Source organism: Scleropages formosus, chromosome 8 (assembly GCF_900964775.1).
Source record: "Scleropages formosus chromosome 8, fSclFor1.1, whole genome shotgun sequence".
Classification (NCBI taxonomy): Eukaryota; Metazoa; Chordata; class Actinopteri; order Osteoglossiformes; family Osteoglossidae; genus Scleropages; species Scleropages formosus.
Window position 1 is genome coordinate 32,365,715 of NC_041813.1, and position 23,898 is coordinate 32,389,612.

General features: G+C 50.3%; 4 protein-coding genes across 7 annotated transcripts; 3 read left to right on the forward strand and 1 right to left on the reverse strand.

The window, feature by feature from the left end:
* Positions 1 to 1,902: 1,902 nt before the first annotated feature.
* Positions 1,903 to 5,802, reverse strand: LOC114911040 (flocculation protein FLO11). 3 transcript variants are annotated; one of them, XM_029253917.1, is made up of 4 exons: positions 5,635 to 5,800; positions 4,678 to 5,358; positions 3,384 to 4,432; positions 1,903 to 2,870 (listed from the first exon to the last, which is right to left on the reverse strand). In XM_029253917.1, exons 2-3 carry the CDS (start codon positions 5,353 to 5,355, stop codon positions 4,205 to 4,207), a joined length of 906 nt encoding a protein of 301 aa, XP_029109750.1. In that variant the 5' UTR covers positions 5,356 to 5,358; positions 5,635 to 5,800; the 3' UTR covers positions 1,903 to 2,870; positions 3,384 to 4,204. The 3 variants fall into 3 exon arrangements, with proteins under 3 accessions (XP_029109750.1, XP_029109749.1, XP_029109748.1); XM_029253916.1 differs by having other exon boundaries at positions 3,388 to 5,358; positions 5,635 to 5,802; XM_029253915.1 differs by having other exon boundaries at positions 3,384 to 5,358; positions 5,635 to 5,802.
* Positions 5,803 to 5,864: 62 nt separating this feature from the next.
* Positions 5,865 to 8,926, forward strand: LOC108941671 (protein unc-119 homolog A-like). Its single transcript, XM_018764456.1, has 7 exons — positions 5,865 to 5,889; positions 6,558 to 6,659; positions 6,746 to 7,041; positions 7,654 to 7,767; positions 7,985 to 8,075; positions 8,267 to 8,439; positions 8,571 to 8,926. Exons 2-7 carry the CDS (start codon positions 6,595 to 6,597, stop codon positions 8,681 to 8,683), a joined length of 852 nt encoding a protein of 283 aa, XP_018619972.1. The 5' UTR covers positions 5,865 to 5,889; positions 6,558 to 6,594; the 3' UTR covers positions 8,684 to 8,926.
* An 875-nt stretch (positions 8,927 to 9,801) lies between these two features.
* On the forward strand, positions 9,802 to 14,738 carry LOC108941685 (matrix metalloproteinase-25-like). Its single transcript, XM_018764469.2, has 9 exons — positions 9,802 to 10,138; positions 10,817 to 10,949; positions 11,076 to 11,214; positions 11,318 to 11,622; positions 11,802 to 11,988; positions 13,042 to 13,202; positions 13,430 to 13,582; positions 13,831 to 14,118; positions 14,214 to 14,738. The coding sequence occupies exons 1-9, from the start codon at positions 10,043 to 10,045 to the stop codon at positions 14,540 to 14,542; spliced, it is 1,791 nt and encodes a 596-aa protein (XP_018619985.1). The 5' UTR covers positions 9,802 to 10,042; the 3' UTR covers positions 14,543 to 14,738.
* Positions 14,739 to 15,058: 320 nt separating this feature from the next.
* On the forward strand, positions 15,059 to 23,552 carry srrm2 (serine/arginine repetitive matrix 2). 2 transcript variants are annotated; one of them, XM_018764412.2, is made up of 14 exons: positions 15,059 to 15,284; positions 16,517 to 16,773; positions 16,934 to 17,029; positions 17,118 to 17,306; positions 17,849 to 17,935; positions 18,017 to 18,082; positions 18,322 to 18,354; positions 18,443 to 18,550; positions 18,753 to 18,891; positions 19,002 to 21,187; positions 21,282 to 21,977; positions 22,343 to 22,420; positions 22,687 to 22,797; positions 22,950 to 23,552. In XM_018764412.2, exons 2-14 carry the CDS (start codon positions 16,526 to 16,528, stop codon positions 22,999 to 23,001), a joined length of 4,089 nt encoding a protein of 1,362 aa, XP_018619928.2. In that variant the 5' UTR covers positions 15,059 to 15,284; positions 16,517 to 16,525; the 3' UTR covers positions 23,002 to 23,552. The 2 variants fall into 2 exon arrangements, with proteins under 2 accessions (XP_018619928.2, XP_018619929.2); XM_018764413.2 differs by lacking the exon at positions 18,017 to 18,082.
* Positions 23,553 to 23,898: the final 346 nt, after the last annotated feature.

Below are 23,898 nucleotides of genomic sequence, written 5' to 3' on the forward strand. Positions count from 1 at the left end.
AAGGTTTAACATCAAATAGTTGTACATGAAAAATTCTAAGCAATTTCTTTCAACAGCAAAACATACATTATAACAATGAACAAAATTGTAAATATGTATGTAATTCTTAATGTACTTTTTCTTTACATGTGTGTTCTGCATAATTCATACAATTCAAGCAACTCAACAGTATATCTTGCTTTCTTATTCTTTATATGTTGTAAAAGTTCTAACATGCTGCTCCAGTTCAGTTTTAAAAAGAAATATTAGGTTTAGCATTTGATATTTTTGTGAACATAATTGCTGAAAGTTACACACAGGTTTTTTGAAAAGCACATATTGATTCATTTTGCTTAAACAGAAGGAAAACATCTTTGAAATTCACGCTTTAATGTCTCTCGAGAGTAAATTTTCCAACTCACACCAAAACACGTTACTGTAAATACATTTATTCATTTAGCAGATGCTTTTGTCCAAAGCAGCGTACATCTCAGCAAAAGTACAATTTATTCATTACATTAAGAGAAAGAGACATAGCTGCAGACCTGTGACTCAAGTAAACCTACTTCGTTACCACTTGCTGCACCGAGGTTCTTCGTTAAAGTGGGTGCATAAAACACAGGACAGACAAATCTTGATATCCTCCTACCATTTTTTAAAAAAATATTAAGATACACAAGCAAGCAAATACAATGCTGGAGTAGTGGCTGGTAAAAGGCTTTATCTGGTGATGCTCACGAAGTTACGGCACATGAACATTTACACCGTACATGAGCTAGAGAGACATTTCCTCAAGAGTTAAAAAATAAATGTATTGGGGTTTCTTGTTCTAAGGCACAAAACTGACATTGTCTTTCATTTAAAAATCTAACAAGGTTTGTTTTCACACAATTTTTCAGTTTTCTTTGTCCTTGCACAGTTAAGAAAAAAACTCTACATGCATTGGAAATGTTGTCAAGGTTGTAACCATGAAGACATGAGACAAGAAGAAATGTCCTTTTCTCAGACAGTGGAGGTCTGGCAGACTAGGTCTGCCATTTTTCTCACCTGGAGAGGTGAGCAGTGACGAGTTTCTTCATCTTCATCATCACCACCACTATTGTCATCATCGGTTAGACTCTCATCAATGAACAACAGAGGTGCTATCTCCGCCCATTTCTGTGCCTCCTTAGAGCCATCTGCCCCCACTCCTCTGATTTCAGCTTCCATGTCCTGCTCCTTAGGAGTGAAAGTTTTTAGCACCCCATCTTTTTGGTTGTTTTCCTTCACATCACATTCTTCTGTCAGCATACCATCTACTCCCTCATCACCATCCTTCTGTTCACTCAGCCTCACAGGTCCTGCCCAGGCATAATCCTTTTTGCCCTTCAGCTTCTTGGATTTCCTGTTCCCTCCATTCTTCCTCCTGGAGCCCGGAGTCTCCTTCGTGCTCCTCCTTTTTCGTCTAACATACCAGATTGTGCAGCTGGTCACAGCAATTAAGACACCTAGAAAGGCAATGACTGTGATTGAAAGCAATCTAAATTTGTCGTTAAGTTTGCTGCTCGCGGGCATAAGGGTTTGAATCAATGCCGGGTTGAGTTCAGTTGAAATTTCTGGATTGTGTGTATGTTCTATTACAGTGGGGATGCTGTGGGCTCTTGAGAATAGAGGGTCAGAACTTTTGGGATGAGAAATATTCTTCGGGGTGGTCAAGGACAGGATTGGAGAATGCGTGGGCATTTGCTTGCTGCTCAGTAATGTAGTAGGAAGCTCAGACTCTGAAACTGTTATGACAGATGATTGGGGAGTAGTCAATTGTTTAGGAATGACCATTCTGACTGGAGGAGAACCAGGTGTTTCGATTGGCTGTAGAATAATCGATTGATTGGGAGTAGATGCTGTGATTGGCTGCAGAGTAGTCGATTGATGAAGTGCAGATGATGTGATTGGCTGCAGCGTAGTCAACTGATCAGGAGCAGATGCTGTGACTGGCTGCAGAGTAGTCAACTGATCAGGAGCAGATGCTGTGACTGGCTGCAGAGTAGTCGACTGATCAGGAGCAGATGATGTGATTGGCTGCAGAGTAGTCGACTGATCAGGAGCAGATGATGTGATTGGCTGCAGAGTAGTCGACTGACCAGGAGCAGATGATGGGATTGGCTGCAGAGTAGTCGACTGACCAGGAGCAGATGATGGGATTGGCTGCAGAGTAGTCGACTGACCAGGAGCAGATGATGGGATTGGCTGCAGAGTAGTCGACTGACCAGGAGCAGATGATGGGATTGGCTGCAGAGTAGTCGACTGACTAGTAGCAGATGATGGGATTCCTCCTATAGTTAGTATGGTTAATGGTTCAGAAACAGGCTGTGAGGTTGGTTGGGTAGGCTTTGATTTCAGTGGGTTGAAACTGTGTATTGTGGTCATCCGGGTTGTTTGCACCGCAGACGCAAGAGGGAAAGGTGGAGGAATGAGTGTGGAACTGAACGTAAGTATTAATAGGAACATACTGCTATTTGACAAGTGGGGTGAGATGTCACGAAATGGATCATGAAGGTCCACACGTCCTTCAGAAGAAAGGTTTGGATAGTAGAGAATAACAGGCAGAGAAATGTTTTCTAGATAGATTTGTTTTCAAGGCCTAGAATGTGGAGGTACCTCAGATTGGAAGGTCAAGCCTTGTGTACCACTGGGATAAGCTCAATTGGCCATTCTGACAAGGGCTAGTAGTCAAGATCTGCACCTGTGGTGCTTCCCAGCACCACTCTCCACCACAAGCAGAGTCTGTCAAGCACTCTGGTAGGAAACGTTCTGCTCTGCTCTCTTGTGTACCAGTGATGCTGAGATTCTGTGGGCTGCAGCCACTGCTATGCGAAAGCTTACAGGACTGAAGAACTGCTCAAGAGCAGTACCTGGAGATGAACCAAGCAGCGTTCGTCGGTGCTTTGCAGAGACAAAACTCAGAAATAAACCCAACATCCACACGGCATCCCACAACATGGCATACGTTACACAACCGGCTGAGTGTACTTAAGAGGAACTCTGATTGCAAGTTTTGGACAGTTTCAAAGGGAGCTCGTACTTAACCCCATATATGTGAATGGAGAATGCGCAGCACAGTGATATTATTATATAAAATGACAGGCTAATCCTTGAAAGCATTAGCTTGGGATTTTTCCTTTTGATTACTTTTGACTGGTGTAAAACATCAGTGTGCTGTTTGTAATCTGACAAGAGCAGGCTGCCAGCCTTTATGCTTCAGCAGGTCCATGCAGTGAGAAATCGGTTTGAAAGTTGCATTGTAGCACACTGACTTTGGCTATTCGTTCCTCCGCAAATGTGTAACTGACGCAATGATTCATTGAAAACTGTTAAGATTGTTCACTGATTCAGATCTCTTATGAAAAATAATGAATGTCTCTTACCTACATTTTCCTACCAGAGAAGACACCTTCAGTGGAATTGGACACTTCTGAGAGCATGGTCACCTCTCCTTGCTTTTCTCCCTCTTCCTTCTGCTCATGCCACGCTTTACACCCCTTCCCAGGGTGTATCTTGTTCAGACCGTTGGTGACCCTGACTGCACAGCAGAGATAGGATACCAGCACAGGAACAATGCCAGAAAAGTCACCACGAACATTCACTGCTGTGAGGATGTTCTAAGGACACAGTTGCATGTTTTTGTGGTATTTGTTACAGGATAGTGAAAAGGGCGAGGTCACTCTTTTGGGGGCGGGGGGGTCAAGAGAAGAGCAGCTTCTCAGTTGTAACACGTTGTTCCTATTTCAGTTTCATTTGGGTGGAGCTGCCAACCAAATGCACACATCTGCACTGAATATCTGTTTTGTATGTGAATGTGGCAGGAATCAGTGTCTTAATGAGGATGAAACGAAAGAGGTCGTTCAGGTGTTTGTGTGATATTTTGTCCAAAATTACATAAAGTGCAATGCTTAAAAATTTACACTCAAGTATATAGTCATATGGGTTCAGAAAGTGTGTGTGTATATATAGTCATTTTTGGTTTTTTCTTGTATTCAGCAATATGTCTGATAGAACTGCATTTGATAAACAAAGCGGTAGAGAGCAAGATGTTTGTGTTGCTCAGAAATAACTTTTTTTATTTACGAAAGTAGAATAACAATGCGGTTGTTCACAGCTTCTCCCCCATTTTTGATCCGTTCTGTGCCCCTTTCACACTTTGCTCCTCTCTATGTGTGGCCTTGTCCTCCCATTTGAGTACCAGAACTCAGTAATGTCCTCCAGGGTGACCCTGGGTGGTGTCCACAGTGTTTCTGGCTCTCTCCTCCTGCCTGTGTCTTCCAGTGGCTGTGCTCTGACCGCGGCCTGCTCCGGGGCCACCGAGGAGCTGTTGGCATACCAGAACTCCACTCTTTGCTCCAGTGTCCCCTTGGGCTGAGCCCACAGGGTGCTCTGCTCTCCTCTGGCCTGCATCCATCTCTTCCTCACCTTCCCTCTGTGGACAGAGAGGCGTACCCAGAGAAACATGGTGAGGCCGAAGAAGACCGAAGCGGTCACACCCAGAGTGCACAGAGTGACGAAACAGACAAGCTTAGTGGATTTTGACAGGGGCACAGGCTTCACTTCCCTTTTTCCACATTTGGGCTGTGACTTATTACTAATTGTGTTATTGCTCTGCGGGTTGCATAACTCAGTTTTTTGGTCCATCTGAGTGGACTTTCCAAGGTCATGGTCACGTACTTCTGTTGCCATGTTGTATGCTGTGGGCGTACGGTGTGTGTCTGCAGAGGCATGTAACCCTGTATACGTGTTGCTGTGAAGTTCCACGGTGCTGGTTGCGACGGGGCCAGTGGTGTTGTGATTTGCTGGGGCCGTGCTGCGCTTGTCCCACGTGGTGCTGGAGTATGTGGCAGGTGCTGGTCTCGGATCCCCCATCGCTCTGGCGTCCATGTGGCTGCTGCTTGTCTCAGGGCTCTCCTGCCGATGAGCGGTTGTCTCCATGTTCCCTGCTGTGGGCTCACGGTGTGCGCGAAGATTGTGTTGTGTGGTCGCCCCCTGTCCGGATGTTGCGTAAGGGGTTTCTGCCGGGTTTTTCCAGGGGTTGCTTTCTACCGTTCTTGCTCTGAATTCCACAACCTTGGTTACGCCACTCCGTTCTGAGGGTCTGTGCCTCGACGCTGGTGTTGTCATCCTCTCGGAAGCGAACGAGTCTTGTTTTGCCGTCTCAGCCGACGGGTCTCTATTCGTCGACATGTTTTGGGGGTTTGGCCGTTCAGTTTTAGCACCTGCTGTGAGTGCCTCGCTGGTCAGAGTTGTGCTTCGGCTGAAGGGTTCCGCTGTCGTGGAGCTCAGGGTGGTGGCAGAGAAGGCGAGGAGAGATGGAAGGTACATGATGACAGACAGCTCGGTGTGCCTCATCGTCTGCAGGAGCGAGTGACAAGGGGGCAGTGTGTTAACAGTATTTCCAGACCCGTAGCTTTTTTTTTTTTTTTTTTTTTTTCTTTGGTTTCTGTCCCGGCGACTTTCCTCCCCCGGGCAACCTATGAGTGTGTAACTTCTTTCGAGACAAGCAATCTGAGTTTGAATTCGTGTGCTGTTCAGTTATAGATAGCACTTCCGCATTTGCGGCAGCCCTGTCTGTGCTGCGTCTACCCCGTTTTCACCACAGTAAATGAGCAGATTAAATGGCACACGTACCTGACTCTTTGCCTCTTATTTCAGGCTGTCTTCCCCTTTCTCTATGCTTTTCATGTTCACTTGTTAAAAACAGCCCTTCTGGGAAACTTCTGACTGCCGAGAAGCTCTTGCCGAAGTGACGAAACTAGACACTTGTATCCATGGAAACAGGAGATGGAGGTGTGCCGAAATGAGGCAGGATGTGGTATGTCGCTCTTCCTGCCTCTGCATTCTTCCGCTGGAGAGAAAATGGCACAAACACAAGCGTCCTGCTGAGTAATTTCACAAGTTTACTATTGGAGTGTTTGCGTCTAGGCAAAGAACAGCCTCGTGGGTAGAGGGGGGTGACAGAACCTGGTCACTTTCCCTGAAACGTTCATAGTGCCTTGAACTCCTCATTCCTTCCAAATTCTCTCCACCAGGTCTGGAAATTTCTCACTTTGTCTTCCTCTCTGTTTGTTCTCCTCCTTCTCCACATTAGACACTGCAGACTGGTAATGTCAAAAACCCACCACCTCCTCCCTGGACCCCTTTCCTGCTGTATTTCTATCCTGCTTTCCACCTCTTAGCACCTTACTTCTGCATGACTCCATGTGACTCCTCCACTGATGTTGTACTGAGATCCTTCAAACTAGTGTCAGCTGTGCCCCAAAAAATCTAATGTATCTGTAGCTTACCTGCAGAATTGCAGTCCTGTTCTTGGAAATATTGTACAGTGGGCTCTAGAGATACAATTCAGCGATCAGCTGCTTGCAGAAATGCTCTTTAAAGGCATCCAGTGTGGGTTTTAGACAACTACACAGCACAGGAACTGCTTCAGTAAAAGTTACAACTCAGCCCTTAGTCACTCCACACCATTATTATTTTGATATTGCAGACATTACACTCTTAATCCTAAGCTCACTCACCCCCATTAATGCCCCTGTGTCATTGGCCCTTGACAGTGTACTGTTGCCTGTGTCTCCAGCTCATTATGGATTTATGTGGATTAACAGTATCACATGGGTTTTAGTCTGGCTGAGTCACCAAGGCAGAGCGATAGCAGAGTGAGTGGGGAATGAGGCCGGGGGGACGCAGCACGCGCGCACACTACTGTGCTCATTGTCACGCTTTGTGTCTGACACTGAAACAGAGGAGCAGCGTCGGTGAAAGGGGAAGAAGAGCTGAGGACGCAGAGGACGGCAGGCAGAATGACAGATGGGCTATACGAGACAGACAGAGAAAGAGAGGTTGAGGAAGATGAAGAAATGTCAACCGACGTATATGTGCAGAGGATGGAGAGGGAGCGTGGCAGTTTCGGAGAGGTGGACATGGAGGACTGGAATGGGCTGCCTGCTGGAGTGGAGCTAGGAGAGGTGGTGAAAGAGCTGACCCCCGGAGAGCCCATCACCCCCAGCTCGGTCTTGCGGCTCACATCCTACACTGACGGTGGGGAGCGTGCACGTGTGTGTAAGCGCGCGCGCGCACACACTCTCTCTCTCCTGCACTCAAGGGGAACTTTGTGCACTTTGTCGGAATTGGCAGATTTTAAACGAATCTACAAGCTGCTATGTCAAAAACATGAGTGCTTTCCTTATGTCTATGGCATATGTCTCTTCAGCAGTGGTGTGATGTAGATTTCCTTAAGTGCAGGTCACATGACTGAGAGGCTCTAACTCAGATGTTTAGACTCAAACAAGAGTGAACGGGGCACTGGCTGACCATATTTCTTAAACTGGAGTGAAGTCAGACTCATTTACAGTTTCTGTCACAGGGAAGCAGAATTCTGTGGGGAGAGGCATCTAAAGCCCAGAGGTCCACATGCGATGGTCTGGTGGTCAGCTGCTCTGGGAGCCCATGTCTCACTCCTATCCCACATTAGCTGCGTGTGTGAGGGTGTTCAGCAGTGTGTCTCAACAGGGTCCCACAGCTGCAGTCTGGAAGCTCTTCTATCATTTATTTTTGTTGATATAAGGTGTCTTTCAAGACCTTGGTCTTTCCCTGCTTCAAATGCAGTCTGCAAACTGCTGTGGCAAATTTCACCAAACGACTTCATTGCAGATTACTTGTGCAGTCCTGAGGACAATATCTACAACATCAGCTTCTCACGCTTTAAGATCCGAGACTTGGAGAGCGGGGCAGTCATTCTGGACATCAAGAAACACTGTCCGACAGGTAACTGTACCTGTTAGCTCTGTGCCTGGAGTAAAAATGTGTAGCGCTGCCCTCTGGTGTCATCTTGTAACTGTGTGTGTGTGTGTGTGTGTGTGAGTGAGAGAGATGAAACTGGTGGTCAGGACATATTGCCCTTGTGTTGCATCTCTCATTATTAATCACACCTATGTGTTTGGTGCATTGCTCTCATATTGCTATTTGTGTCCATCTTTTTCAGAAATAAAAGATGTGATCGACTTAAATGCAGGCAGGTTCATTCAGTATCACTTCAGCCCTGCCTTCCTTTCCCTGCGGGAGATTGGAGCCACGTAAGTGTGTGCCTTCTGCAGCACTGCCATACAGTTGTCCACACATGTACGCCACTCAAAACCAGCAGGGAGCCAGCTGGTTAAAGTCCTTGCTTGTATATGTGTTGTACTGCATCAGTACACTTCTGCCTGCACTGTGTGTCCGTGTGAGCTGCGCAGCAGCGACCGCCTCCTCTCTCCCACCCTCCCAGGCTGGAGTTCACTGTCGGAAGCAAGGCGGTCAACAGGCTCCGCCTAATTGAGAGACATTACTACAGAGACCAGCTGCTCAAGTCTTTTGATTTTGAGATCGGCTTCTGCATCCCCTACAGCAGGAACACGTGTGAGCACATCTACACGTTGCCTGAGCTGGACCCCGATACAGGTCTGTGTCTTCTGCACAGATGGACGTGTGGCACCCCGCAGTGCTCCGGCTTTCGCTTGCATGCACAGTCTGCTTCAACTCCTCTGCTGTCCAATAATAAACACTCACTTGTGGTCCATCTCCTGTCTCAGTTGCAGATATGATCGCCAGCCCCTTTGAGACAAGGTCAGACAGCTTCTACTTTGCCAACAACACACTCATCATGCATCACAAGGCTGAGTACTCCTTCTGCGAGAAGCCCTAACGGGATGCTCGGGTCACACTAAGGCGGAATGGAGTGACGTGTGCCGACCCCGGAGCCGTGCCGACTCACGTCGCAGCCACGCAGTGCTCGCCCCTGCGGTCCCTGTTGTCATTGTTGCTGTTCCACAGTAGCTGTGTTCCCTCCTGCAGCGAGGGAGTCTGTCTCGTGTTGGCATGCCTGTGTTGTTGTTGTTGTTGTTGTTGTTGTTGACAACCAATAAAAGAAAGCAACTGCTTACTGCACGTTTGGGTTTCTTTACTGCACTATGCCTACAAAAGGATTGTGGGGAAAAGCAGTGCAGAGTGGCCCACGGTGGTGTTTGTAAGCACCTCTCGAGCCACCCCGCAGCCTCGCCGTAAACATCCTCGGGCTGCGGTTACTATTCTGATTCGCACAATGCTGTCGGTGTTTGTTTACCCCAGGACGCTTTCCTGCCTACGCTGTCATCAGAGCCATGGGGAAGTAGCTGCTTGTGAGTGGTCTAGGCCTGGGGGGGGGGGCCTGCCCAGGTGACCCCAACAGCCTGCCCCCTCCCACACATTGTATTGGCAGTCTCAAACAAGAGAAATTAAGGCAGGTGCTCGACCTGCTTTGCAGGAAGAGCATAAACGCCCCCCCCCCCCAGTCGGGTCGCAGCATCTGGGTCTTGCAGACAGATGTCATCCTCCTGGCTACTGACAGATGGTCTCCCAGAGTATTTCTGTCCAGTCGTGATACTGTGGTAGTTGCGGTCTTAACTTTCCGCTTGTTTCAGGAATATTCCAGCGACACAATAGAATCGTGCTTGTCCGTGGGGCAACACAGAAACGAGTGACAAAGCGCTTCCTTTCAGATGCGGTGACCAAAAGTGAAACTTGGTTTATTGACCCGGAAACACAAGATATGGCCAATGGCACTGAAAGAGAGCAGTTCTGTTGTGATGACCGGGAACGTCCACCCCCCGCCAGCGAACAGGAATCTCTGCTCTGTGGGCAGGGGAACGGCAGCGTTGCACGTTTACCTTACATGGCTTCCCATGATAATTCCCAAACAGATTTTTTCTGCATTTCCTTTGGTGTGTGTGTTCCTCTTCTGTGTTGTCTGAAAAGGGAGGAGGAGGATGAGAAGAGAGCACTGAGAGAGGATGTCTGCTAAACGACTCCATTAGGCCTGAGCCCTGCCTAGTCCCCTGAGGCAGAGGAGAGTAGACTGCTGCTAGGAGAAGCAGACAGACGGTGTCTTCAGTGAGCAAGAGAGCTACACCCAGGGAACATCTCGCTGTCAGGCAGAGCTCACAGAGCAAATGCAGTAAAAATCGAGGTGAATCGAACGGAATTGCACAGCGGACACGATCTGGGTTTCCGAGATCTGAGCATCACGATGACGTACTACCTGGTGCTGGGAGCGGTGGTCCTCATGGGGGACGTCGCAGTGGGACATGCCGTGCCAGGGGGAGACCGGTACGCCAAGGGTGTGGTGAGTCGCATCCTCGCTCTCCTTCACTTGGGTCTCGAGTGCGCTTTGAAACATCTCGATTAAAAGAGCCATGCAGTGGAGTTCAGCGTTTACCAAGTTCTTCTTCCTTAGTCTGCGTGTTGTAAATGAAGAGGGGGGGAACTGACCTCATCAAAAACTTCTCTGGCTGTTCTCAAAACAGATGTCTAAAAAAGAAAAAGTAAATGCTGAATCTTGACATATTTTACACTATTTAGCAGACGCTTTTCTCCAAAGCGACTTCCACTGAACTCTATTTAATGTTACTATCAGCCCACGCACCTTGTTCACCGACTTACACTGCTAGATACACTACTTACAATGGGTCACTCATCCATACATCAATGGAACACACACTCCAGTGTAGGATGTTAAGTCAAAGGTTGCCGAAGCGTAAAAACATTTAAATATTTTTGTGAAAGCAACTAGAACAGACAAATGGCACAGGTCACGGTTCATGCCTCTGGCCTTCGGCGATGCGGAAGAACGCGGAGATGATCCCCAGAGGTTCCGCTGCAGCGGCTGGGGCTTGTGAGGCTAGTTGGGCTCGGAAGCTCTACCGCGAGAAGCGGCTTACGACAGAGTTCTGGGAGACCTCTTAGACGACAACGCGGAGACGTCCGGAACCTGCTCACTTCTGTGCGACGCTGCTGATTACAGGACTGGCTGAGCCGCTACGGGTACCTGCCCCCTCCGGACCCCAGCAGGGGCAAACTGCAGACGAGGGAGGGCCTCGAGAGGGCCATCCGAGTGATGCAGAGATTCGCTGGCCTGCGGGCGACGGGCAGGCTGGGTACGACGTCCGCTGTGTGCTGCGCCTCTGCAATTACTGCTTCGCGCATGTGGCTGCCAAGGGGGGTCTCCAAGCGCTCGCTGCCTGTCGAACGTAAGACGACGCTTATGTCTTCATGTCTTGCAGACAACGCTACCCTCGCCCTCATGTCCACCCCTCGCTGCTCCTTACCTGACATCGTGGGATCGGCCGACCTGCTGAGGAAGCGCAGGAGGCGGTACGCATTGTCGGGAACGCGCTGGGACAAGAGCGACATTACATGGAGGTACCTCCGTCAGCCGTCTGGTCTCTCCCAGCTCGGCCAGGTACATTTACAGCACTGACGCCATCTTCTCTGCTCCACGTTTTCTCGTCTCCCTCTTTCCCAGCATCCACAGCTATCCGTCCTCCTCAATGTCTCCCTCCCTTCAGCCACAGCACGTGGATCTCATCCTGAACTACGCTCTCCAGATGTGGAGTGACGTGATCCCTCTGCAGTTCCGCCACATCTCCAGCACAGACGGAGGAAGCGTCACCGAAGGGGACATTCGGATCTCCTTCGCCCGCTCCCTTCATGATGACGGGTACCCCTTTGATGGGAAAGGGGGCACGCTTGCACATGCTTTCTTCCCAGGGATAAGTGACATCGCTGGAGATGCACACTTCGATGACGAAGAGACCTGGAGTTATGGAGGTGTGGGCTGGGGCATGCGCAGGTCCTCTCTTCTGGCATCAGTTTCAGCGTGGTTTTGTGTATTAAATGACCCGTTAGGTGGTTACACTCAAAGTAATGAGAGTCGCAGAGTGAGCCGTAGCAATGAGCTGTGCTGTGAACACGCGTGCTGAGCGCTAGGCTTCCGGCCTGCCTTCCAGGTGACAGTGGCAGCATGGACCTCTTCACCGTGGCTGTCCATGAGTTTGGCCACGCCCTGGGCCTGTCCCACTCGTCGTCCTCCCAGTCCATTATGAGGCCCTACTACCAGGGTGCAGTGGGGGACATTCGGCAGTACCGCCTTCCTGCGGACGACACGTTGGCAATTCGGACGCTCTACGGTGAGCGATGCTTTTCACAGCGAGACTGTAGCCTAGCAGCGTTTGAGATCAAATGCTGAGAGGAAACTGTTAGCGCTAGTTTAGAAAAAAAATATTGAGCAATAAAGGTCTTCAGTTTCTTAATATCCTGCATATTAAAGATGAACAAATCATTAGTAAGATGCGCAAGTTGTTCTGAATGATTAATGGCTTTGTGAACACAAGCATTTTGTTGCATGGTGTTGTTCATATCGTGCGTGTCTCTTTTTCTTGCAGGGAGCAGGGAGGGCTGGACCACAGCTCTACCTGGTGTCCGAACCCATCCTGGCCTCCCCCATGTACCCCGACCCCCACCCCCTCCCCCAAGACCAACCAGGCAGTGAGTCTCATCAGCACTATTGATGATACAATCCACACGAGTGCAGCAGAGCAACATTGCTCAGTTGTGGTAGCCCCACAGCAAGTGCGCAACCAGGAAAAGAGTAACACTGTTATTTGTTCATCTGGCAGGCTCACGTGGGATAATACAGCTGAGGCATTCATTGCCTAGATTCACACACAATCAGACATACGACCATGACATGCCTTCGACAGCCACGTCTTTAATAACAGTTTGCTCATGACCATGGATGAATGACAGGGGCTGAGCATGTACACTTATCCCCGTTCCCCGGTCCTAATTCGTTACGGCAAACCGAATGAATATCGAAAAACTAAGAAAAGAGAAATGACTTCTTTGATTATTTCTTATGGGAAAAATGACAATTTCTTGCCAAAATCACCCCAAATGATGCCTAATATCAAAAAGAAAATGTGGTGTAAAATGTATGCCGTTTCATTTTATTGCCGTTTGGTCCCTGAAAATAATAATTTAAAAATGCAAAGCAGTATAACATACAAGTGACAATTTGGACAGCTGGACGATGAGCGGTGTTGTTAATCTCCAGCTGGATATCTTGGAAAAACTTGATGCTGGGAGAGTGACTAACGGGCCACGAGTGTACTGTATTCACTGGATTTCGGTTTCGCGTACTCTATCAGATAGAGTAGGGAAAAGCGCTCTAGTGACAAGACTGCAGACCTTTGCTGGTGTCACTCCGCTCCAGCAGCAGCCTGACACTCACGGCATCCCCGTCCCCAAACCTTGTCGCCATCACAGCCTGGAACGTGCCCTGCCAAATCGCTGTGACGGAGGCTTTGATGCAGTGGCCAACATCAGGGGAGAAGTCTTCTTCTTTAAAGGTGAGAGGGATTCGCTGGCTGTTGGACCAAAGTTCATTCCAAGCCTGAGATAACAGACAGCACTATTTGTAGCCCTGGTGCTTGCTCCTCCAATCACGGGGTCCTGGAGAACCTGACCGACTGCAGAACTCAGCATCCACTTGTACCTGTGCTTGTGCGGGCCCCAATGCAAAGGGACATGGACTGTACAACTTAGTCATCCAGCTGGTTTCCATTTCTTGTTCTAGGGCCGTACTTCTGGAGAATCCAAAGGTCCGGCTCATTGGTCTCCCTTTCCCCGGCGCTCATTCGCAAGTTCTGGATCGGACTCCCCCCAGGAATGGATAAAGTTGATGCAGTCTATGAGAGAAAGAGTGGAAACCATATTATCTTCTTCACTGGTAAGAGACAGAGTGAGAGAGAGAAAGAGAGAGCAAGAGAAAAGAAATTCTGCTCTACTTTTTTTGGGTTTTTTTTTTTTTTTATATGTAAGTTGCTGACGGGGGGACTCATGCATCCCTCCTAATGCTAATGATTAGTCTCACACAAACACTTTGTTCATTTTCTTCTTGCAATACTCAAAAAAAAAAAAAAAAAAAGTGTAACTTCCCATGAGCTATCTCCTCTTTCCTTCCTTGCCTCTGTACAGAGCAGCAGTACTGGGTTTTCAAGGACACGTCAGCCCTGCCAGGCTATCCCCGGCCGCTGTCTGATTGGGGCGTGCGCACCGCGGCAGGGCTCCCTCCTGTCAGCGTGGGAGCCGCCTTTGTTTGGGCACACAATGGAAAGACCTACCTGTTCAGTGGCGGGGAGTTTTGGAGGTTTGACGAGACTGGCCCAGAAACAGAGATGAAGCTGGAAGGAGGATACCCCAAGGAGGCTTCGCTCTGGAAAGGGGTTCCCTCTGACCCAGATGACATCATCAGCTGGGGAGATGGTGAGACGCGGGCTCCTGCGTCCAAGTGCTCGCTTACTGCTTATGACGCTTGTTATTTCCCCTCATGCGCTGCCTCCGTCCTACTTACTTTTCAGGAGATGCTTATTTCTTCAAGAACAACTCCTACTGGGTGCTGAAAAGAGGGGGATTAGATCAGGAACACGTCACTGCTAAATCCATCGCGACCGACTGGATGAGATGCTCCCCGCCACCGACTCCCACGGACTCCACGGCCGGGTCTCGTCCGAGGTGCTGCGACTGCGACCGCGACCGCAACGGAAGCGGAGAGGGGGTCACGACTGCCGCTGTGCGCTGGCTCATCCTGCTGTCTGTCACCGTCACGCTGCATGCGGTGCCATTTCCGCTGGCGACGGACCCTCAACCGGCGTGCCGAATTGAAATCGCCCCCTGCCGCGTTGTCTGAAGCATGTATTGCTGCACTTCCTTCTCTGCGGTGAACAGTGGCTTCAAAAATGTTTTTTAAATCAATAAATGTTGTTCAAACATTTTTATTTTATCCCCAACTTATGTTAAGCAAAAGATGTCTATGTAACATACTGTACACTGAGTGCCACTGTATTAAAGGTGTCCAAACACAACTCCAAGACTTTTACACAGTACTACAGTACGAAAAAGTTCTCTGCTTTTTCGTGCTCGGTGATGAGAAATAACAAGTGCGTTCAAAGAAGACTTCTCACTGTAACTTGGATTCCTCAACTTTACTATAAATCCCCCATGTAAGGTAGCGTGGATTTAAAGTACTCTTGAAGAGAAACACACATACACACATCTCCCCGCGCGCGTGTAGACAAAATGGAAGGCGACGCGCTGTCCTGCCGTAAGGCCGCCGTCAACGGACAGTGCGCGCTGGTAGCGCCTCCGCGATTTGATTGGTCACGTCAATTCCGGCATTGGTGGGAAATGTAGTTCGTACGCGGTGGCTTGTGGGAAGAGCGCTGTCGCGTGTTGAACTCGACGCTGTGCTGAGCGACACAGATTCGATTTAATATACACACGTAGTCCCTTTTTGTCTCATTTCCGTTGACGAAAAAAGAATTTGTATTCGTTGCTAGTGTTTTATTTGTAGCACGGGCGACCAGCTTAGGCGTATAGCGCTGTATTTTTCTTGCCTTCATCTCTTTCTCCCGGTGGCGGAGAATAAAGAGGTAAGTTGTGTTCACGTCAGCTCAGCCGAACATGGTGGAAAGCAGTAGCAGCACAGTCGCTCAACTTGCTCATTTTGCTCCTGTGAGCCTCCCTCACACGGGACGGGAGGGTTTCGAGCGACGCGTGCGGACACGTTTACAGCTTTTGAGCTTTTTGGGTGCGACGCGAGCAGAAGCGAGTTGATCGCCGGGACATTTTCTGACTGCGTTCGGTTCGCGAAGTCAACAGGGAAGAGGGAAGAGTGAAGGCCGCCGAGCCGCGAGCGCGCCAGCGGCGCGAGGCCGAGGGGCAGCAGCGGGAAAAGAAGCAGGAAGGGGGCGCGCGGGCTCCGCAGCGCAGACACACATGACGTCCGCTGGGTCGTTCTCCTCGGTAGCGACTCGAGTGTGTGTGTTTCCGTGCCTCTTTCGTTTACCCGACCATTGGCTCCGAGTCCGAGCAGCGATCATAAGTGCCAATTATTTGCTGCGGTCCCGCCGCGGCGCCCAGAGCGCCTGCCCTATGTGTGTGTGTGTGTGTGTGTGTGTGTGTGTCTGTGTCTGTCTGCCTGCAGGACTGCGCGCTAAATCGGGCCCTCAGTGAAACAGGTGCTGTCTGAGCTTCCATACATGGTGCCAACTTTGCCGTTTTCTCTTCTCCACGCACGTGAGCTCGCGACTAGTAACTTTGTAGCGACCGACAGCTGTACCCGCGACACCTCTTTTACGGTACAGTATATTGACGTGGACTCGGAGAGAGATGAGGTGGTGTTTAACTGAGGCCTTGTACACAATCCTGCTCATACAGCTGTGCTCCAGAGCAACACACACACACACACACACACACACACACAGAGTCACCTTCTCTCGAAACACGACGTGGCTTTACTGCTGGAGGAAAGGAGTGCGAGGTCGCAGCCCTTTTGCAGACTGACTACACTGACTTTACCCTCCTGTACTGCGCTTCAGCCTTGCCGACGATGCCACGCTGAGCTGTAAAAACTACCCCGGTAGTTCGTAAGCTGTATTGTGAAGAAGTTCAGGGCAGCGTGGCATACCGGTTAGAGTCGCTGCCTTTGAACCCAAAAGTCGCAGGTTTGAATTCCACCTCCAGCTGTTAGTATTCTTGAGCAAAATACTTACCCTACGTTGGTCTGGTAAAAATTACCCCGCTGTTTAACCTGGTAAATTTGGCCATTTTCGTTGTCTTTTAACTTGCCACACTCTTTGCATGTATGCGTGTTTCCTGGCAGTGAGGCGAGATGTACAACGGCATCGGTCTGACCACTCCCCGGGGCAGTGGGACCAATGGGTACGTCCAGCGCAACCTGTCGAGTGTGCGGGTGAAGCGTACGAGAGATGACCGCAGCGGGGAGATGGACGAGAAGGAGCGCGAGCGGCTCGAGAGCCAGCTGAATCGGCAGCCCAACGCAGAGATTCTGGAGCACCAGCGCAAGAGGCAGCTCGAGCTCAAGTGTGCAGAGCTGCAGGACATGATGGAGGAGCAGGGGTGAGAAAAGACTTCACATCTTTACATGGTGGTTTTTTTTTTTTTTTTTTTGGAATTCTCCAATATGTTTCTGTACAATTTCAGAATGTTCAGGAGTTATGTGCGTTAAGTACTCCCTCGAGCCTGAGGTTTGAACCTAACTACTGGGGGTTTGTGATAGGTATTCTGCTGGGGAGATAGAGGAGAAAGTGAACAGCTTCCGGATGATGCTCCAGGAGAAGCTTGAGCCTCCTGCTCCCCCCACAGAGCGGCCACTGTGAGTGCACCCTCCAGCTCCCACCTCTACCAGAGCGACAGCCCAGGCGGTTTTCCGTGCTCTATTAATGACTTGCGCTCCTCCACAGGGTGACGGAGACTCACGCTCTGGCCGCTGCTAACCAGCAGAAGAACGACCGCCTCCGAGAGGCCTTTGGTATTGCTACGGACTACGTCGACGGCTCCTCCTTCCACCCAGAGCGCAAGCAGCGAGAGAAGGAGAAGAGGGAGCAGGAACGGCAGCAGCAGCAGCAGCAGCAGCAGCAGCAGAGATATGCGTAAGTATAGGAAGGAGGAGTGGGCAGCTTTTTATGACAAGGAACACAGAGTTGAGGGTTCAGTGTAGCTCCGTATACAGTGGCAAAAGCTGTGATGTGGTTAGATACGCTTTCCTGCCTGACTAAGGTGAAGGTTGGAAGCCAAAGCATTTTCTCATGACCTGCTAAAGCCAAAAACCTCTGTAAACACAGTGTAACTCGTGTAACTTGTAACTGGTGATCTGTACCACCATTACAGGTTGTGTGCTTAGTAGTCTTAAAGAAACTGGTGAAATGTTGCAAACTTAGAGTTGATTTGCTGTCATCACCAAATATAAGCATACTGTCATCCTGCTGCCGTTTGCAGGCTTTCCTTCCGTATGTTCCTGTTTGTAAGTGGGGCTTATGACTAAAGTTTAGAGTTGCACATTGTTTACACTGTTTTGTAAATAAACTAATGTATGTGCACGTAGAAGTCCAGTTGTCAGGATTCAGTGTAGGTAGCTTAGATGGGATGTGTTGTGTGTTCTACTCATGTCTTCTGTGCTGTCTTCCCTGCTAAGGTTGGTGGAGGATTCCAGCAGCTCAGCCTCTTCACCATCCCCTAAGCGTGGCCGAAAGAAGAAGAGGAGGAACAAAAACAGGGAGAGGTGAGAGGAGTTGAGAGTGGAGCCAGGGGGTGGTGTGTAGGTGGGGAGGGATGGGATGTTTACCTGCATTTTCTCTTGCAGCTCAGAGAGTCCATCACCTTCTCCCCAGCGGGGGAAAAAGAAAATTAAGAAGAAGAAAAAGAAAAGGTACCTTCTGTAATTTAAACTTGTTTATGCTAGTGTGCCTACTGGCCTCAAGTGGTACATTCCAGCATAAGTTACATCCTTGAACTGGTTTCACTGGTGTTCTGCTTTGAGTGATAATGGATCCTGGTGAATGCAGCACCTGGAGGTAAGCTGTATGATTGTGTGTTGTCTTCAATCTTTTTTTTTTTTTTTTTTGAACGATATCCTGCTCCATGCATGGCATTCTCCCTCTGTCCTAGAGATGGGTCTGTGCAGAAGACTGACCGGCAGAGGTAAACTCTTCTTACTTTCCTTCTTCCTTTTTCGTGTAGCCTGTCATGTTGGTGGTAGTGCTGTGACACGACTGCCTTTCTTTCTCAGTTCCCCAGAGGACAGACGCAGGAAAAAGAGGAAAGCCAGCGAAGATGGAACTCCTCCACAGACCAAACAACGGAGGAACAGAAGCCCCTCCTCAGATTCAGCATGCAGGTACATCTAGTATTCGCTGGGCTAGACGACTCTCTTAAGACTAAATCCCGTCCTCCCAGAAATCTGTATAATTGAACCCTAATTAAATAATTTCACGAGGGGGACATGAAAGCTCTTTGGTGTGCTGGTTACGGCTCAAAACGGAGTGCTTTCTGAGTACTGTTGCTCTTTCCCTACCCTTCACCTTATCCCGTGCGTGTAGCCCATCTCCAGTGGCAGTCAAAGAGGCGCGGCAGAACCAGCCATTTAGGAGGGACAATGATGGAAGGAAGGGGCGGTCCCCTGATAATAGAGGACGAAGACAAGAGGAGGAACACTCCCACAGGGTCACGCTCAAAGAAGTGAGATTGGGACCTTTGCTGCTTGTTTGCTTAATGTTTGAGTATTTGCTAAATGAGAGCTGGCATTTTTGAAATTTTAATATCTGCTTTCTACATATTTGTCTTCACAGCGGTCTCCTTCACATCCCAGCACTTCAGAGCAAACCCGGGGCGGGAAAACGGATCGAGAGAACGTGAAGCCCCAGAGGAAGAGGCACAATTCTTCATCCCCCTCTCCCTCCCCAGAGCGGGAGAGGCCAAAGCAGATGAGGAGCACAGAGGGGGAGCGTGCAAGGGGGAGGGAGCGAAGTGCCTTGGACAGAGAGCGTGAGAAGGGCCGCCAGAGGGAGCGGGAGAGGGAAGACTCCCCCCAAGAGAAGTACAGGAGATCCAAAGAGAAATTAAGAAAGCGATCCTCCTCCGAGTCATCGACATCATCATCCTCATCGTCCTCTTCCTGCTCTTCCAACTCTCACTCTCCTGTGAAAAATGGAGGGGAGAGGGACCGTGAACGTGAGAGAGAGAGGGAGCGAGAAAAGGTGAGGGAGCAAGAAAAGGAACGACAGAGGCAGCGGGAGAGGGAGAGGGAACGAGAAGCTGCGAGGGAACGGGAGAAGGAGAGGGAACGAGAAGCTGCGAGGGAACGGGAGAAGGAGAGGGAACGAGTAGCTGCGAGGGAACGGGAGAAGGAGAGGGAACGAGTAGCTGCGAGGGAACGGGAGAAGGAGAGGGAACGAGTAGCTGCGAGGGAACGGGAGAAGGAGAGGGAACGAGAAGCTGCGAGGGAACGGGAGAAGGAGAGGGAACGAGAAGCTGCGAGGGAACGGGAGAAGGAGAGGGAACGAGAAGCTGCGAGGGAACGGGAGAAGGAGAGGGAGAGACGGGAAAAAGAGAAGCAAAGGGAGCTAGAGAGAGGAAAGCAGCAGGAGAAGCTGTGTGGTGAAGTGAGAGAGAGTGAACAAGCAGCTGGTAGACACTCGCCCTCCTCCCCTCGAACCTCCGTGCCTTCAGCAGAGGACCATGGGGACCGGGACAGAGCTGCAAGCAAGGAGGTGCTGAGGGGGCAGCAGGGGCCACAGAAAGGTGAGAGGAGGCCCGAATCGAAGGAGGAGCGTGGGGGTCACGAGAAGGAAAAACAGAGGAAGAGAAGCAGCACCCGGTCAAGCAGCAGCAGCAGCAGCAGCGGGAGTGAGAGTGACAGTTCTTCGTCCTCGTCATCATCCTCATCCACCACTTCAGGTTCTTCATCATCCTCATCATCGTCTTCCTCCTCTGAGGAGAATGAGAAGAAATGCCCCAAGGAGCAGACTGGTAAGGAGACTCGAAGTCTGGCTTCTCATCCACTCCCGCCTGCTCTTCCCCAGCCGTCATCCCCTCGAGCGCCTCATCCTGCCCAGCAGAGTCAGAGAGTGGGTGAGAGTGATGTACAGAACAGCATCGCTGAGGGGTCTACGCTTAGAGCCCGGAGTCGAGAAGAGGGGCTGACGTGCAACCCTGTGGAAAGGAAGCTGAGCCCCGTCACGGGAAGAGAGCGGGGGAGCAGAGTGCAGGCACCCAGAACGAGCTCCATGTCGCCTGAGAGGGAACAAGGACAAGGGGGGGAGCGCTACTCCCCAACAGAACCGTCCCGAGATGCGTCCCTTTCCCCTTCCACAGGGGCGCAGCAGGAAGCATTCACAGGCGAGGACAGAAGCAGATCTGAAAACGAGCCGGCACGAGGATGGGGGTCGGAGGTGGGCAAGAAGCGCTATGTGCCCTCAGAGGACACGAGTCCCCCGGCCACCCCCCCCCAGGAGAGAGGAAGGGAACGGCACTCTCCAGCCAAGGCCAAGCAGGATGAAGGCCGAAAGCCGGACTCCTCGTCCTTGCTGACTCGTGAGCAAATGGTCATGAAGGACAGTGGCAGGGAAAGAGGCGGAAGGTCGGCAGAGGCCCAGGTCAACCGAGGACAAGAGGGCGCCCCCCTGGCCCTGCACTCCTCTCACTCGCCTTCATCACCGCGTCGCACTCCTCCTTTGCAGTACCAGGATGCATCACGGCTCTACCGCCGTTCGACGCCCTCCCCCAGCCCAAGACGAGGATCGAGACGGACTTCCCCCCATCTCACCCGACACTCTTCCCGCAGGGACAGAGAGAGAGATCGCAACCGCGATGGGGACAGGGAGAGGGACCGAGACAGGGAGAGGGTGAGGAGGTACTCTCCTCTATCACGCAGAGACAGGGACAGAGAGAGAGACAAGGAGCGGGAGCGGTCTCGAGACCGGAGGCAGAGGAGGAGCCGAACAAGGAGCCCGAGGAGACGCAGTCCTCCATACAGGTAAGTTGTGACTCTGTTTCTCCGACTGCCATCTGTGGTAATGCTGCTGTGATGTTTTGGAAAATGTTTTGGCTTTCCATTTCCTGTGTTCTAGGTCGCGGCGCTCGCCTTCTCCATACCGGCGGAGACGGAGCAGTCGCTCACTTTCCAGAGAAAAGGAGAGGGAGCGAGAAAGGGAGCGAGAGAGAGAACGAGAAAGAGAGCGCGAGAGGCTCAGAGAACGGGAGCGTGAGAGGGAGAGAGAGAGGCGGCCCCGCACTCCTCCCAAAGACACACAGCCTCAGCCACCTGGCTCTGCGTCGTCATCCTCCTCCTCGTCTTCCAGTTCCTCAGACACGTCTTCTGGATCCGAGAGTGAAGGAGAGCACGAGGCAGAGAAGGCCGTAGCAAAGGGAGGGGCCCGCAATGGCAGGGTCGAGGAGTCAGATGTGAGGGAAGGTGTGGGAGACGAACAGGGTGACAGACAGGAAAGAGGATGCACGGAGATGGACAGGAGCGCAAAAAGAGTATCTGTGTCACCTGCCCACGACATCTATCTCCGGAACAACGAAACAGAATTGAGTCCACGGCCCAAGGAACAGAATGCAGGGCTGGCGCAGACAACCTGCCTGAGCATCCCTGGAGATGAGCGGCCCTCTGGGAAGCCAGAAGAAGGGGGGTGTGGTGGCCAGTGCAAGAAAGAGTGCAGCAGTAGTTCCGGGTCGTCGTCGTCCTCCTCCTCCTCATCATCATCTTCGTCTTCATCATCTTCATCTGACAGTTCAGAGTCTGAGCCTGAGGGAGGCAAAGAGTGAGTTTGGGAGCCATGAAGCAATTGACTGGGGTTTTAAGTCTTCTGGATGAGATCGCGTCATGTAGGAAACTGGTTCCGATGTTTCGCTTCCCCTACTGGAAGCATCTTCAGGGAGCTTCCACATCTTGCGAAGGCTCACAGGCTCTGAGGGCTGGGTCGGTCGGGCGACCCCCGTTGTGCAGCGGCGCGGTCTTCCTGGAGAGAAATGACGCGGTCTCATCCAGAAGACTTAAAACCCCAGTCAGTTGACACCGGCTGCGGAAGCCTATGTGTTGTGCTGTGAAGCAATGTCTGCGCGTGAGGGTGCTGTCAATTAGGTGAGCTGAGAATACTCATCTGTTTCTCTCTCCGCTTTGGCTCAGGAACAGTGATGGTGCTCGAGGACAGCGTGGGTCCTCGTCTTCCTCATCTTCGGAAAGTGAAAGAGAGATAAAAGAAAGGTAGTGTTGGTGAGAGCAGTGAGAAAATGAACTGTGCAGAGTCCGACTCTAAGAAGTTCTTCATTTCTGAAGAAGATTGTCGTGTACATTAGACGTGCTTGTCCTCTCTCTGGCAACTTTTTAAACCAAATGACATTAATACAGAAAGCAATTGTGCAGACGAAAAAACCGGCCACTGCTGCCTCTCTTATGGCGGCAGACCACTTGAATTTTTTGAAGATGAAATGGAAAAACCATCGTTGTAACAGTTCACGTGTGACTTTCAGCTCACCTCGGCCGCGAAGGGTGCCGGCTGATTCCCTGAGAGACTCCCGCTCTCCTAGCTACTCTCCTCCACTGCGAGCCCGCCAACCTGCCCCGTCGTCACCGTCCCCCAGGTCTCTAGCTGGTGGCATATCTCCTTTCCGAGCCAATTCTTGGCCGTTTGTCTCGTTTACACGTGTGACTTTCTCACTCCTGTCATTGTCATATGGTCTCTCAGGAGCTTTTCCTGTTCTCACCTGTCATGTTTTGTGCCTCATTCTTTCAGGAGCAGCAGAAAGGAAGAAAGCAGATCATCCAGCCGAACGCAAAGGAAGTAGTTTCCTGGTCTGCCCTGCTTCCTCCAGTGCTTGATCTTGGTCGCTGTTGTTGAGCAGTACTGGACTGTACCAACTGGAGATCCAGAGGAGGATATTGTGCTAAAGTCTGCGCTACGGTCTTCTTCCGGAGCCAGAAGAGATGTATGGTGTACAGGAAGACGGATCGGTCTGGAACCCATTGTGCTGTTCTAATTTTTAGGGAGTAGTTTGTGTGGTTTTTTTTTTTTTTTTCTTTTTTTTTTTTTTTCTTTTTATTTTTAAAAATATGTTTATTCAGGACTGATGAATGGAAATATGGGAGAGACAGTGACATGGAATAGTGCATCACTTTAAATTCGGATGCATATGTGATTACATGAACATACATGTATACTTGTACCAATGAGAAACTACCCTCTTGATAACCTCCTGAATGTCTGCTGTAGTAAACTTATAAGCAACGTGGTTATTACACTTGGGAGGGTTTGATGTCTCTGCTTTTCTCTAGAAATGTCAGCTTTGATTCCCTCCCCCCTTTTGGAAAATATTAAAAAAAAAAAAAAAAAAAAAAACAGGCAGTTGTATCCTTTTCCTGTGTTTATTCCATCGCATTAAAAGGTTGAATGACCATGGTTAGAAAGTGGCTATATGTGAATTGATTTGCATACATGGTGCTGCGTTCCCTAAAAGGAAAAGAACGAGGCAACGCAACAGATCTGTCACTCCTGCCTTTAGCTCAACGCTGCTGGAGCAGTGGAGCGGGGCCCTCTGTGCGCTTGTGGTCAGAGGGCCGCGTCGCTCCTAGCGGGCCTCCTGCTCCAGGCACTGGGGGAGCTCTGTGTCCGGCAACGGCTCACTTTGACCAGGCACACTCCCGTTGAGGAGAAATGGGGATCGTGAATTATCGTGGCTCCGGAA